Source organism: Cibotium barometz, chromosome 24 (assembly GCF_041138505.1).
Source record: "Cibotium barometz isolate CiBa-2024 chromosome 24, ASM4113850v1, whole genome shotgun sequence".
NCBI lineage: Eukaryota > Viridiplantae > Streptophyta > Polypodiopsida > Cyatheales > Cibotiaceae > Cibotium > Cibotium barometz.
In genome coordinates this window covers 22,916,445-22,932,651 of record NC_141069.1, presented here as the reverse complement: position 1 = coordinate 22,932,651, position 16,207 = coordinate 22,916,445, and the positions used below count along the sequence as shown (strand labels likewise).

General features: G+C 42.1%; 1 protein-coding gene, 1 long non-coding RNA gene and 1 pseudogene across 2 annotated transcripts; 2 read left to right on the top strand and 1 right to left on the bottom strand.

Moving 5' to 3' along the window:
- Positions 1 to 6,037: 6,037 nt before the first annotated feature.
- Positions 6,038 to 7,833, top strand: LOC147625038 (uncharacterized). Its single transcript, XM_086817928.1, has 5 exons — positions 6,038 to 7,137; positions 7,238 to 7,300; positions 7,401 to 7,552; positions 7,645 to 7,777; positions 7,819 to 7,833. The coding sequence occupies exons 1-5, from the start codon at positions 6,928 to 6,930 to the stop codon at positions 7,831 to 7,833; spliced, it is 573 nt and encodes a 190-aa protein (XP_086674054.1). The 5' UTR covers positions 6,038 to 6,927.
- Positions 7,834 to 12,989: 5,156 nt separating this feature from the next.
- On the top strand, positions 12,990 to 14,271 carry LOC147625037 (uncharacterized). The gene is made up of 4 exons (XR_015269023.1): positions 12,990 to 13,046; positions 13,245 to 13,290; positions 13,471 to 13,564; positions 13,880 to 14,271. It is a non-coding gene; the product is annotated as an uncharacterized LOC147625037 (long non-coding RNA).
- Positions 13,884 to 14,835, bottom strand: LOC147625036 (uncharacterized; annotated as a pseudogene).
- Between the last annotated feature and the right edge of the window lie 1,372 nt (positions 14,836 to 16,207).

Here is a 16,207-nt window from a genome sequence, read left to right as displayed (position 1 = left end):
TAGCCAACCGCCGCAGCTACATTTAGTCGGTCATCGTACGTGAGTTTTTTAAGGTGAGATCTTTTATTACTTAAGATCTCCCTTATTCGCGTCCTTCCCCATACATCTGAGAATGTAGCATGTGGGGGATTGGGGTACCGACTATGTACAGCCTCTATCACCTCCCCAACTAATCGGCTATTTTGATCTTTAAATTTAATAAAATAATTTCTATACAAATTTGATACTACCCCATGCATGTACTCCATTACCTCCCTCCCCCTCGCATCCATCACTATCCCGCCCCTATCCGTCACATCATAGCAGATCACTCTCTCCACCTCTCTCATCTCCTCCTCTTTCGAACTATCTCCTCTAACTCTTCTCCCTCTATCTCCTCTCTCACCGCGTGCCCTACTACCTCCCCCACCTCCCCCACCAAAGCACCCGCCGCATCCTCCACTCCCACTCTTCCTAATGCTGCGGGTGGAGTCACGACTAGGGGATTGTCTACGTGACGGTGGCTGTGAGCCCTGACGTGACGGTGGCTCTGAGGGAGCACGTGATGGTGGCTGTGAGGGTGTGCGTGAGTGTGTCTGGGACGAGGTATGTCTCCTCGGTGGACGTGGAAGAGGAGAAGCTGCATGCCGTCTCGTCGGACTCATAGGCATAGACGGCACTGGAGTGCCCTGGATACTCGCGGTAGGGGTATAGACACCAGGCATGGAAGGAGGGGGATGGGCATACATGTACTCTGTAAGCTCAACTGGACCAAGATGGCGCCCAAAATGATTTAGCATCTCCATCAGCCATGTACGCAAATGGATCGGATGAAGAACCTAGAATATCCATAAAGAATCTGCAAAAATAATCCTCATGTACATCATGGGCTGTCTCTTGACTCACACAAATATCATCATACAAGTCACCTATCAGCCTGCAAACCATAGAAACAGGAAACGCAGCGTCCAGAAACGCGTATATACACCCGTCAAAAAACGCGTGTATACACCCGTCCAGAATCGCGTGTATATCCATGTGAACAGACTGTGCAGACAGGATACACGCGCTTTTACACGCGTTTCTACATGCGACCTGCGTAAAAAAAATTTTGAAAGGGATCAACTTCGACAATGTGTCCTTATAAAAGGCCCACTGTCGCCCCTGTCAGAATCGTTCACCCAAAATCGTGTGCACAGAAGCAAAAGGATGGAGACAAACCCAAAAAGCAAAGAGAAAATAGCATAAACAAATCTGAGGAAGGAGACAAGGCAAAGGACAAACTGACTCACCTCTGAAAAAGTGAGTCTTCTTTCTTGGTTGGCTTCCTCCCGTGTGTGCTCCTTCTCTTCTCCCTCCTTGCACTTAGGTTTCGTTTCTGTTGGAAGAGGCGAAAACGAAAAAGAACAGTATAGTTAGTTCAAAATCTTTATTTGGGGAAGGCGGGCTATTTTTAGTTTAAACAGAACGTCGCATTTATAAACGCGTGTATGTTCGCGTGTATGATAATTTAGCTGCATTTATACACGCGTTTTGCAGGAATTACCCGCGTTAATACACATGATTTTTAGGAAATAGCCGCGTTAATACACGCAACTTTTAGGAAATAGCCGCGTTAATACACGTAATTTTTATACTTTCATCAAAAACATATTATGATTTTGTGTTTTCTGGTTTGTACATAGGATGTCATCAACCTCCTCAAGCAGTTCTGGGAAAGATGAGACAATGCGTCATCGTAATCGCGATGTGTGGTTGGGACAACGGATAAAATGTATGTGTAATCGATGTCAAGGATGCATTGTACGAGCATGTCAAATTACCTTGAATCACATCTCCATGTATGGAGAATGGAATCAAACAGGTTTAGAGGTGAGTAGATGTAAATTGATGGTATTTAAATGACTCATGGTATCCAAATTAAATTAATAGAGTTGTAATATATAAACTCTAATTGAAGCAGGATGCAGTACCACACCCTAACATGGTGCCCTACGCGCGACGAGAGCACGCAAAGCATCGATGAGATGATGCTGGAGCTTCGGGATCTATTGTCAGAGATGAGTGGGAAAGGGATGAAAATAGCCCTGCACCCCACGAAGTTGTGGAAGAGGAAGTGCTTGATGATATGGTGCGGAATCTTTTTAAGGATGATCCCAAAGGTATGGACGACGATGATATGGAACAAGAGCATCTTTACAAGGCTTCATCGACACCGGTTTTTGAAGGGTGCACATTCTCTATTTTACGTGCTTCACTTGAACTACTCAATATACAAACAGTTTATGGATGGAGCAATGCAAGTCTTGACGCATTATTGAAGTAAGCATTCTAATTTACAAATTTAAATTAGTGGTTTAAGGTTTAGGATTTAAGACTAATTATAATTGATGATATTGGATGCAGGCTATTATCAAACATGCTTCCAAAGGAAAATAGACTACCCACCTCAAGAGACATAGCGAGGCGCTATGTGACATCTCTTGGAGGATTGGATTATGATCGCATACATGCATGCGTCAATGATTGCATTCTCTTTCGTGGGACGCATAAGGAGGCTCGACATTGTCCCACTTGTGGTGAAGCAAGGTATAGAACACATATGAAGAGTTTTGATGTACCTCGTAAAGTCTTACGACACTTTCCTATAATTCCTCGCATCAAATACATGTTCAAGTGCAAATCCATAGCAGAGCTCATGTCATGGCATTCCTCACATCGATCGGATGATGGCATGTGGAGAATTCCCGCAGACACTCCTGCTTGGAAGCATATTGAAGATGAGTGGCCCAGCTTTAAAACAGAGCCCAAAAACTTGAGACTTGGCCTAGGTATGGATGGAGTGAATCCATTTGGTTTCAAAAGCACCGCATACAGCGTGTGGCCAGTTGTGTTGGTGAATTACAACCTTCCACCATCTTCTTGATCCCATGCAATTCTTCAAGAATGTGGGATCTGGTATTTGGGAACATATTATTGGTAAACGAGACAATGTTAGCGTACGTGAGGACTTGCGGGTCGCAAGACGTATGCGTCAAGCTTGGCCACGAGAGGTGGGTGGGCACGTTCGTCTTCTGCCTGCACCATGGATTATATCAAAGAAAGAGGAGAAGCAGGTAAAGCAGGCCATCACCACTTTGCGTACTCCCACTGGATATGCATGAGATCATTGAAGGGAGCCTTTACAACCACTAAGAAAAGAGGCGTTGAACAACTATATGGGTTGAAGTCCCACGATTGGCACAAGATGCTTCAAGTAAGTGTTTTCCAAGTCTTGTACGTTGAAGGTGAATTTTGTAATGCCATAAACCATACATACATGTGCTCTTATGTGCGCAGTTCATACTACCTATACTAGCATCAACCATTGTGCAAATAAGAGTTTGAAAAAATGTATTTATAAGATGGGTGAGCTTGTGAGGTATGTAAAACCCATGTCAGATCACCCTTCATTATACCTTGCAAAATGAACGTGCATGAGGTATAACATACTATTTATTTATTTTTCAGATATGTTAGTTCCAAAGCAATTGATCCAGCCACGTTGGATGATGCGCGTGTTATGGCAGTGGAGGTGGTTTGTTTGGTAGAGGAGACTTTTCCGCGAACCATTCTCACAAGTCAACTACATCTCATTGTGCATTTAGTGGACGAAATCGCTTTATGTGGTACTGTGCATGCACGTTGGATGTTCTTCCTAGAGCGCTTCATGAAGACCTTAAAAGACTTTGTGAGGCAAAGTGCAAGGCCTGAAGGAAGCATGGCCGAGGGTTGGTTGATACAAGAGTCTCTTGTATATATTTCAGAATTTCTTGGTCAGGTCGACAGCTCTTTGCCATGACTATGGAGCAATGAAGAGGACTTGAGGATGACCTCTATTGTGCCTCAAGGAAAAGGATAGAGTAAAGTAATTGACAGAACATTGATTGATGATCTCAATTTCACTTGCATCCTTAATAGTGATGTGATGAGCAGATGGGTTACAAGATATGAGGATGCAAAGACAAAAAGGCAAGCAGAAAGAGCTCTCTTTCGGAGGCAACATGGCTCTCGTAAGGCGTACCCTAAGCATCTAGCAACACTTCCGAATGATATCCATGTTGATTGGTTGCATGAGGAAATGGAGAGAGCAGAGAGCGACGAGGGGCTACATATCACGGTGGAAGAATGGGAGTATGCATGAGGATGCATGTTAAACTACACAAATATTGCTTCTATTTTGGTCTAGTGCACTATGTTCAATGCTATATGGTGTGAAGGCAAGCATTTTCGAACACAAAGAATTGATGAAAAGAGGAATACACAAGATTGCGGTGTCATTAGTAGCTTTGAGGGAGCTAATGGAAAAATGGATGATTATTGTGGCATAATCCAAGACATATTTAGGCTTGACTTTCGTCGCTTCTTTGTGTATGTTTTGGATGTCAAATGGCAAATGAATGTGGTGGAAAAAGGGCCTGATGCAACGATAAAACGCCATGCAAGTGGCTATGTAACTATTGGACTCTACAAAGTTTTGGCAAACAAAGAAAGATAGGCTCGTATTGCCACAACAATGTGAGCAGATATGCATTTTTTTACTAATGTGTTTCATGTACATATATATCTAAGCTCGCGTACCCCTTGACTTTTGATATGCTAATTAATTACTATAGTATGTGTATTTGAGTAGGTTATCTATCTACCAATGGTGCATGACATTAAATGGTGGTACGTCATCCCTATTGCACCACGTTCCAAAGTGATGTATAATACATTCACTAATATGGAGCATATGGAGGATGTAACAAGCCGCAATGAAGATGATGTCGAACATGCCAATGAAGATGTTGTGATCGATGATCAAGAAATAAGAGATGATCATAATAATGAGGATGAGCGTGCCATTTCTCATGATCATGAGAATGACCCTACCATTGAGGATGATGGTGATGTTGATGAGGATGATCAGGACATCGATACCATTATCAATGGAGTACAGAATATCGATAGTGGAATAAATTTAATCATAGCCTTACAAATTGATCAAATGGATATTGATGTTGATCGTTTGGCAAGGATGGATCTTATTGAAGATGAGATCGAACCCTAACCAATCCGTCTCACTGTATCGTTCTAAATTGATGACATTTCTATTGTATGTGTTGTCTTTTAATTATCATCTCATATGCATGATTTATTTTTGAATATATTTCATTGTTTGTGGTAACCTTGGCGTTTCCCACTTTCACTTCGGCGAAGGGGTCGGAGCTGCCCGTCACGTCCTTGATGGCCAACCCGCGGGCGCGCTCCACTCGGACAAAGAGGTACTTCAGCTGATCAACCAGGTCGTGCCGGAAAGTCGGCTTGACGGAGAAATCGACAGCCGAAGTGTCGCCGGGCACCGTTTGGCCGGCCTTGCCGCCGCAGGACTTCTCCGCCGCAACGGAAGAGAAGGGCAAGGGCGGAGGCGGAGGCGCAGGCGCAGGGGGCGGAGGCGCAGGCGGCGGAGGTGTTCCTTCTTTCCCATTTTTCCCGCCACTTGCCAGCTTGGGTTGCTTCTCTTCATCATAGTAATAAACCTTCAAATACAGCTCCCCCCTGTCTATGGTGAATACAGACCATCCCTTCTCTATGGGAAACCCTATGGCTTTCTCTGCGTCCTCATGCCCTCTCTTTCTTATGTGGTGACCTTCCACTCTTGACCTTCCCAATGATGTCCTGTGCCCATTTTTCCTTGTAGTGTATACATGCACATCTATGCACTCTTCCTCTAGCAAATCCCTTTCATTCACTGTGAACTCAAGCTTCTCATTCCACACAGGGTTGAGATCTTTGTTTTTTGTCTTGGTCCTCAGCCTCTGTGAATCAAACTCCACCTCTACATAAGGGCTAGCCGAGCCTTCCCCATCTTTGGGCGAAAGATTGGTGGCATGCAAGACCTCTACAACAAGCTTACTGTTGGGCATGGTGTTTCCTTTATTCTTCTATTATCTCTCAAAGCACACACTTGATGAACTCAAAACAAACATTGGAGCAACAGCAGGCTTAGAGACACTGCAAGGGGCAGAAAAGCATTCTCAGTGAAGATACATGTTGTAATAAGGGAGAGAGGAGAGAGAGAGAGCGAGAGAGAGAGACCCCCTTAACGATTTGCATGCATGTAGGCTATGTTGATACTATAAGCTTTGGAGAGAGAGACACTAGCCCTTAAATCCCACGGTGCCTTTAAGAGGCACCTCAAGTGGGATCGACGGTTGAGGTGAGCACGCAGATCTCGGCCGTCGGATCAAAAGCGCACAAAAAGTAAACTAGGGATAAAAACTAAACTAGAGATGAAAAGTAAACTAGGGATAAAAATTAAACTAGGGATGAGGGTGGCGGCTGGGAAAAGGACGCGGATCATAGATTTGGGAGGTCGTGGTAATCATTTGCATTGGGTTTAGAGATTTTTGAATCTTAATCATTTTTCAACATTTTCTTCTTAAGAAATCTATTGGTTGCATGTAGTGGTCAATTAATAAGGTTTGAACGTCTTCCCAAGGTAAACTAGGAAAAAAAGTAAACTAGGACACGTAAAAAATATGCAAGATTTTCATTGTCATTCAAAAATGCCCGCTTCCACCTTGTCATATGTTGCTTCCACCACCTCTTTTACTCAAAGAAGCTTGCTATTGACTAAACATTGAAGGTAATTTGCTATCTCTCTCCCTTGTCTCTAAATCACAGAGGTCTATTTGATATGTGGTAGGAAAATCAAAAAACAAGGTCTACGCAATAAACTAAAAAAACTAGGGAAAGTAGGATTGTGTAGTAAACTAGGACTGTGAGAAAACTACGACGGTCAAAGGGATAAATGAATAGCATTATATTTAGAATTTTTTTTTCCTTTTTAAAACATAATAATTTTCTAAATATGTCCATGTGTGTGTAGGATGAGCTTGTGGATTGAAGATCCTAGGATTGAAGATGGCCCAAGTGAGCAAACTACGATCGAAGAATACTTGGTGCCTGATACAAGTAGCCAAGAATCTAGTGAGAGTCAAGAAGAGGATGGTTTCTTTAAAAGCAAAGAAATTGAAGAAAGTGCCAAAGAGTCACTCACACGGAAACAAAAATATCGATGAGGAAGTGTCGATGAGAAATGTGGAATTCGAGGGAAAAGCCTCCCTTACAATGGTATGAAAATACTACTCTTCAACCTTTGTACTACTTTATTTCTTGTTTTCCTTACACTAATATATATAAATATGCATTGTTTCTTGTTTCCTCACTTTAGGAGAAAATTGTCAACAAGGAGGCTCATGTAGTGCTCTCTAAAAAAAGTAAGAAACAGAAGAAGGTAAGGGGTGGAAGATGTCTCTTTGTACACAATTTAAGAGTAGGCTTTATTTTACATACTTTGGCTCCTTATGTCAAGTCTTGTTTGTTTGAACTTGAAGGGGATGGCTTGCAATGTAAATGCATCTCATGTTGATATTAGCTCTCCGAGTGAGAGTAAGCCTTCAAATGTAATAATAACAATATCCACTAGTGAGATTAAGACGCACAATGTCTTGGGCATGGTAAAAGATCTAAGTGCAGTCTATGAAAGGTATACTTTATTTAACTCTATGGCTTGAATATTGAATTATCTTAACATATGCATGGTTTCAATCTTAACATGTTTGATTTTTGGTTATGTAGACTTCAACACGGACAAACTATTCACTTACACTCTACACGTTGGGGATTCATTGTCGAGGTGGATGTGCAACTAGCCGAGTCGATCATGCATGTGGAAGCGTCTACTTGCATGCTTAACCTATTTGCCATGTCGGTAATTTTTTTAATTCTGAAATATAGCTTTTGGATTTGCAGCTCAAAGATGCTTAAAGCATGTTGATTTTGTAGGTGGATGGAAAAAACCCTGTTGGAATTAGGGTTGCAGGAATGCACACACAACTTCAAGAAGATGAGGAAGCTTGAGCACAACACAGTAGTGTATTATGAGTGCCAAAAATGAAAGATAACAAGCCCTAGAAGATAATGGGCGTATATACAATGCACGGGGGAAAAAACCTCCTAGTGAGGGAAAAAGTGCCCCGGCGGTCCTAAGTGTGTTCACACACATCACTACTATAATATGGTAACAAATCCCCCCTGGAGTGATGCGGTGAACAAGAGCTAGCACTCATGTATAGGGAAGTGTCTAGCTATGTGGACGAATCCACAAAAGGGAGTAAGCCCAAAGCTTTGCGAAAAGCTTCGAACTTCTCACGAGGCAGAGCCTTTGTGAAAAGGTCTGCAAGGTTATCCTGTGTTGGCACATAAGCCAAACTGATCTCTCCTGCAGAGAGTCTCTCCCTGACATAATGGTAGTGCACCTCAATGTGCTTCGTACGAGCATGGAACACTGGGTTCCGCGCAACTGCCAATGCGCTCTGACTGTCAGTGAAGATGGTGGTGGCAGATGGCTGCCCAACACCCAAATCAGCCATAAGGCGTCTGAGCCACACACACTCAACCGTAGCTGTGAAAGCTGCCCTGTACTCAGCTTCACAACTAGAAGTGGCCACAGTAGGCTGCTTCTTGCTCAACCATGATATGCATGAGCTTCCAAGCATGAAGCAAAAACCACTCGTGGACACGCGTGTGTCATAACAACCAGCCCAGTCAGAATCTGAAAAAGCATGTAAATCTGGCGGCAATGATCCCCCCTTGGGATAAAACAACCCAAGATGCCGAGTACCACTCAAATAGCGAAAGATACGCTTCACTGCCTGCCAATGCTTAATGCCTGGGCTATGCATAAATCTGCTCACCTGTGAGACTGCAAACTGAATGTCTGGCCTCGTAATGCATACATAAATGAGGCAACCAACAGCTGTCTGATAGAGTGTGACATCAAAGTGATCTCCAGCATCATGAAGACTCAACTTCAAACCTGTCTCCATTGGAGTAGCAATAGGCTTGCAGTCTTCAAGGCCAAATCTCCGCAACAATGTTTCAATATACTTTGTCTGACACAAAGCAATACCTCCATCACACTGCTTAAATTGTATCCCCAAATAATGATGCAAATGCCCCAAATCTGACATCTCAAAAGAGGCATTCAAATCAGCCTTAAAATCAGCAATATGACTCTCATTTGGTCCTGTGAGCAGCATGTCATCGACATAGAGAGCAATGATTAGATGTACACCATCCACTCGTTTAGCATACAAAGTGCTTTCTGTTGGACTATTCTGAAACCCATGTGCAGTCAAATATGCATGTATTTTTTCATACCAAGCTCGTGGAGCTTGCTTTAAACCATATAAAGCCTTTTTTAACCTGCACACTTTGTTTTCCTGCCCTCTTTGAACAAAACCACGAGGCTGCGATACATACACCTCCTCATGCAAATCTCCATTTAAGAACGCAGTCTTTATGTCCAGCTGATGTACATTCCAACCATTATGAGCTGCTAATGCACAGATGCTACGAACAGTGGTCATACGACATGTGGGAGCAAAAGTCTCATCAAAATCAATGCCCTTCTCTTGAGCGTAACCTTTTGCAACAAGCCTAGCCTTATGGCGATCCACTGTGCCATCAGGCTTACGCTTCAATTTGTATACCCACTTAGTGCCAATGGCCTTCTTGCCAGGGGGCAAGTCACATAAAGACCATGTACCATTCTTCATAATAGCATCGTATTCTGCTTGCATAGCAGCCATCCAATTTTCTGAACTTTGTGCCTCATCAAATGAAACAGGCTCACTTTCATCGCACATACTAGAAACAGCCAATGCATAACAATCTGACGCATAAGAGGCACCATGAGAGCCAGAACGAGTGCGACTAGACAAAGGGGCATCCAACTTGCTGTCACGCAAAGTCTGCACCAGCCATCTAGGCATATTCCTAGAGCCCTCAATCTCTTGTCTCTCATCCTCAAGTGCATCATGCACATCTGCATCAGATATAGGCTGATCTGTGCCATCATTTAAAACCTGCATAGGCTGAAAAACTGCCTCATGAGGTATTGCACTTGACTGTGCACCACTGAAAAGAGGCAACAATGTATCATAGACATCACGTGAGCTGATATCTGTCTCCTTAGTACATGAAACCAAGGGCTGAACTGCATCTTCCACAAATACAACATCACGGCTAACCAAAATGCGCTTTGTCTGTGGATGATACAAACGATAGCCTTTGCTCTCAGCACTATATCCAACAAAAATACATTTGACAGCTTTGTCATCCAATTTTCTGCGATGTTGCACAGGCACTAATGCATATGCCAGGCAACCAAAAACACGTAAATGGCCAACAGATGGCTTGCGGCCATGCCAAGCCTCATATGGAGTGACAACCTGTAATGCTTTGGTGGGACACCTGTTTAGTACATAAGTGGCACACATGACAGCCTCAAGCCAAAAACCATGTGGTAGACTTTGACTCTTAACCATACATCTTGCCATTTCCATGAGAGACCTGTTTTTTCTCTCAGCCACACCATTTTGCTGTGGTGTATACGGCACTGTACATTGGTGTTTTATCCCACGCTCAGCCAGAAATGCATTAAATTCTGAAGACATATACTCCCCCCCTCGATCTGAACGGAGGGTGCCCATCTTACTTTCTGACACATTTTCAGCCATAACCAAAAACTGTTTGAAGCACAAAAACACTTCGGACTTTGCCTTCAAAGGATATACCCATGCATGCCTGGTAAAATCATCAATGAAAGTCACGAAGTAAAGGTAGTTTCCAAATGATGGAGTTTGCATGGGACCACAAACATCACTGTGAACAAGCTGCAATCTGCGTTCAGCTCTCACTGATCCATCTTTGGGAAAGGAAGCACGCTGCATTTTACCCAATATGCAGCCCTCACAAACATGCTTGACAGGTGCCTCAAGCTTAGGCAAAGAAGACACCATTTCAGATTTCTGCAGGCGCAGCAAACTTGCAAAATTCAGATGACCAAAACGTGCATGCCACAGTTTTGCATTTGAAATAGCCTGCGTATCCATAATAGCACATGCTGAATCCTCTACACATTTGCCATCCATATTGAGCTTATACAGCCCTCGACATAGTGAGCCAGATGCTACAATGATGTCACCACAAGAGAGATCATGAACAGTACATCTGTCATCCACAAATTTTACAACCAAACCTGTTTTGGCAAATGCGGAGACTGACAGCAGATTCTTTTTGATCCCTGGCACATACAATGCATCAAAAAGTGTAAAGGTGTTGCCATTTGCAACATTCAGCACAATCTGTCCAACTCCTTTAACGGGATAAGAGGAGTTATTGGCACAAGTGACAGTATTCCCTGTGGGAGCAGACTCAAGGAAAGTGAATAAACTGCGCTGCGAGGTGATATGCTTAGTGGCACCACTGTCAAAGTACCATACATCTGAATCTACTGCAGACATACATGTGTCATGCAAAGATGGGTCATAACTGCACTGCGCATTGAATGCCCATTCTGTATCTAGCACAACATTAGCAGATTCATTGTTAGAAGGAGAGGCATCTGCAACAGCCATACCAGCCTCTTTCTTCTTAGCCTCTTTCGCAGCCAGCTTAGGACACGCTTTGATGACATGATCATTTCCCTTACAGTACTTGCAAAATGTTTTCTGTTTGTCACCCTTCTTCTCATCTTTGTCTTCCTTCTTTGGTTGCGCAGCATTTGCAGATTTCTGCTTACTAGAAGAAAAGCCAGCTTTACCTTTCCCGCTTCTCTGACCAGCAACGAAAGCTTGATCTGCGACACGCATAATATTCCTGTTTTGCCTTGACTGGTCTTCTTGCAGCAAAACAGAAACTAACTCCTCAAATGATAAGGCATTGGGATTGCCTTTCATCATCAAGCGAAGAGTGGAAGCAAAACCCTGATAAGAATCTGGTAGACCATTCAAAACAGTCTGCACAAGTGAACTGTCTGACAGGATTTCATCTGCAGAAATGAGCTGCTCTTTGAAATCCTTGATCTTTGTCAAAAAGCTATCCATAGAATCACCTTCATTCATATGCTCACTCTCCAACTGTTTTCGGAGATAAGCAACACGAGCCTCATTTCTTGCCTGATACAATGTGGCAAGTACATCCCAAGCATCCTTAGAAGTCCTGCAAGAGCGAATATGTGGGATAATGGTACGTTTGACAGACAGCGCAATCAAGGCATGAGCCTGCGCATCTCTACCATCCCAACGAATCTGCTCTGCTGAAAGTGGTGGTTCTCGAATAGCTGCTACAGCACTTGTGCCTGCGCCATCATCAACAGTACCTGTTTCTGATGTGTTTGCAGCATTCCCAGCCACAATAGGACGTGCATCAATACCCTGCACAATGTTCCATAACCCCTTTGCTACCAATACATGTCGCATCATATATGCCCACAATGGATAGTTGGTGCCATCCAACTTATCCTCAGCAGCCAACATGCGGAATACATCATTGTTGTCAGCCATGGCCAATGACTGTACTACTAGATGTAAATGCTGTCTGTAAGAGGTAAACCTGTATAAAATCGACCTGTGCTATGTAGCACAGCCCAAAACAGACGAATGGGCACCTGACCTGCAGATTTTAATCTTGACAGAAAATCTGCACAGTAGGACGATTTTGCCTGCGCAGTACTTGGAATGCAAAAACGGAGGGCGAAATGACCTCAGATCAAAATTCTATATAGTGAGGTCATTTCGCCCTCCCACGGCATATACTAACCTGCAGACGCTCGTGAAACCTCGTCACAATCGGAGGAGATGAAGCGGCAGGTGCCGGTGATGCTGCCCGGGAGGAGGAAGCCTGCTCTGATACCAATTGTTGGAATTAGGGTTGCAGGAATGCACACACAACTTCAAGAAGATGAGGAAGCTTGAGCACAACACAGTAGTGTATTATGAGTGCCAAAAATGAAAGATAACAAGCCCTAGAAGATAATGGGCGTATATACAATGCACGGGGGAAAAAACCTCCTAGTGAGGGAAAAAGTGCCCCGGCGGTCCTAAGTGTGTTCACACACATCACTACTATAATATGGTAACAAACCCTACCTGTAGATGCTCTGGAGAAGGTTTCATTCGTGGGGATAGTTTGTGGTATGAATATGTGGCTTCACGGCATCCAAAGAGAAATAATTCATTGCAAAATTTCTTTGGACATATTGATATGAGCAAGCATGTGTTCTTATTTCTACCTCTAGTACATACATAAAGTCAATAGTTTACTTATATTGATGCATGTGTTCTTGTTTTTGTCATTAGTAGACAAAGCACTTATAACTTCATATTTTTCAGGCACCATTGGACTCTTTTTGTGGTCTATAATTACCACATCATGAAGGTGAGAGGCTTGTCATCGAGAAAAAATATTCTCCTGTACTTAGACTCACTGCATGTAGGGAATTCGGGCAAGTATGTTTCCATTGTGCAACGGTAAGACAAGAGATTTACTTTGAGGTTCATGAATCCATAATGCTTGGATAAATGCTAACTAGCATTTTACATCTATATATTATTACAGTTCTTGAGTCAATTTCTTCAAGTTGCACACAAATGGACCATTACAAGAGTCTCTTGCATGCCCATCCATTGGGCTTGAGTTGAAGTGTATAGAGGTATGTGAAAATTAATTTTGGCTTTCAATATTGTGTCCTTTATATAGCATGATATATGGCATTTTTTGGATTGGATCAATTGAGACGTATGTCGATAAACATTGTAGGTGCCAAAACAACCAAACGCAATTGATTGCGGATTTTATGTGATGGCATTTACAAGAAACTAATTGATGGGAGCCTTATATGCACATCTCCAAAGCATTGACTATGCACATGTTTATTAAAAAGCTTCCATACGAAATCTCTTGCTATGTATGTGCTTAATGTGATTTTGGTGTTCTAAACTCTAACATTGCTTTTTTTCTTGTGTAGCTATCAAAGAAGTAGTTCGACCATGGATATGTCATGAAGTTGAAGGATGAGTTCAGTTCTTGGCTTTAAGATACTTTAAATGAATACAACAAAAATGTTAAAAGAACTAGTGATATTACCTATTTCTTGCTTTTGCTTGAAGAACTCAAGCATAGTTCCACCCATGCGCTTGCTAGTCTTGGAATCGCCCACAAGAGCATGTATAAGTTCAAGCATGGACCGGTTGATTTGTGCATCCAAGAGAGTGTATTTTATGTACTGCCATAGGCGCTCCACCAAGTTAGTAGTATCAACATTCCCATAGGCGCTCCACCAAGTTAGTAGTATCAACATTCCCATAAGAAAACAATCGGCCAAATTTTGGCCATCGCCTTCGCCATACACAAGTAGACCCACACCAACCCTTTGTTACATATCGAATGATATTATCATGTGCATTGTAACATTGTAAGAAATGTTGATACTTCTGTTCAAATTCCATTTCTATAACCGAGTGCATAAGATTTTAACATTGATGTGTAGATCTTATCTTGTATTTCTTTGGGAACCTACATTTTTCACATTTTTGTTAGAGGTTAAATTATAACAAAAAACTCATATTAAATCAAATATCCTAAGCTACTCTCAATTATGCAGTCCTAGGTTACTGCACAGTCCTAGTTTTCATGCACAGTCCTAGTTTACTATCCAGTCCTAGTTTACTGCATACCCACAGTCCATAGCCTTGAAATATTGCAATCTCTTACTTGTGGTAACAAATTCTCAATCCAAGCTTTCTTATCATGGAACCAACATAGGATGACATGGCATGCAACTTGTTGGCGAGTTTCTTGCTCTTGTTGAACCCAACAATGGGGATCTTCGTCAACCACCTTAAGCAATGGCTCTAGTTCTTGTGGACACTTGTCAATGACTAGAGCTGTAGGACGAATATCTCCCATTCTTGAAAAAGCCATTTTCATAGTAATCTCCAAGGCAATGCTCTCTTGATGAGAGCTTGGGTCATTAGTGCACATCATACACCACACTGGAATGCCAACTCCAAGTTGGTTTGGTAGTACAGCTTCATATAATGGTAGGCCAAATTTATTTGTCTTCAAAGTACTATCAATAGCCCATGAGTTATGCAAGGAGAATCGAAGTGCCATTTGTAACATCCATATATCTTGATGAATAATAAGAATGAATGGTTTGTCTTTGTCTTCCTTTGCTTGAGGATTATAGGGCTGACAATATAGCACCTATATCCACAAAACATGCAATTAAGAATGTATGGTAAGAAATAAAGGAACTCCAGTGATGTCAAGCAAAACCACCAAACTTACCTTGTTTTGTGTCTTTAGTTTCAAGCATTCCATGTACATCAATGCCCAATCATCTTCTGTAGCTTTATCTACAATAACATGAATGTCAATAATATCTATTCACGTAGAAAAGAAACCAAGAATGTCAATGAGTATTAGAATGCTACCTTGATTGCGTACTTGGTATGACAACATGGAGACCTCTTTTGGAATCTTGAAAAACCTAAAGATTGTGCGATCTAGGTCTGAAGATTTCTCCATATGTAATCTCTCTTTTGAGAGTGACATCCTTGCTACATGGTGAGAGCTACCGATGTCAAACAAATCCTCTATACAATGCTCAATGACAATAGGATGGACTGGCAAATGATAATGATCATTTCGAGTGCCAGGAACATGTCCCTTATGAGAAGTATATAATGAAATAATTGCTTTGTCTATTATATTCAAATACTCCACTTGTACCTTGAATTGACAATGACACTTCTTTGAGGTCCTCAAAGTGTCCCCTTTTGACTAGGTTCTCCACCTCTATGGCAAAAGTAATCAATAACCCTCTTTGATGGCCCTTGGTTTTTTGTTAAGCGAACTTTCACAAGCCTCACTTTGTGCTCTATCATTATCTCTATCAAATGCCTCTCCACATTAGAGCTATCAATATTCAAAATGGTTGTGGGTTCTCTTTTTGGGTTCTTGTGAAGCCAACGTGGAATAGAATCTCTATCAACTCCTTTTACCATGTTTCTGCAAGAACAAGAATTAATGAAGTCCTTTACATAAGAAATAGGGATTCCATGTTGACGAATGTCAACATGGTGTGTTGAATTCGTCAACACACCATGTTTCTTTAATGGTTTCAAGGGTTTCCTTTATCCCTCTATGATCTCCACACTCCAACATATTATGACATGTTATGACAATATTTTCCCATTCGTCTATGCATGATATCCTTAAATTTGGAAATGACTTTAAGCAAAGCACAAGGGAGCCATCTTGATTTTGATCCAAGCAAAGGTTTTCCTTC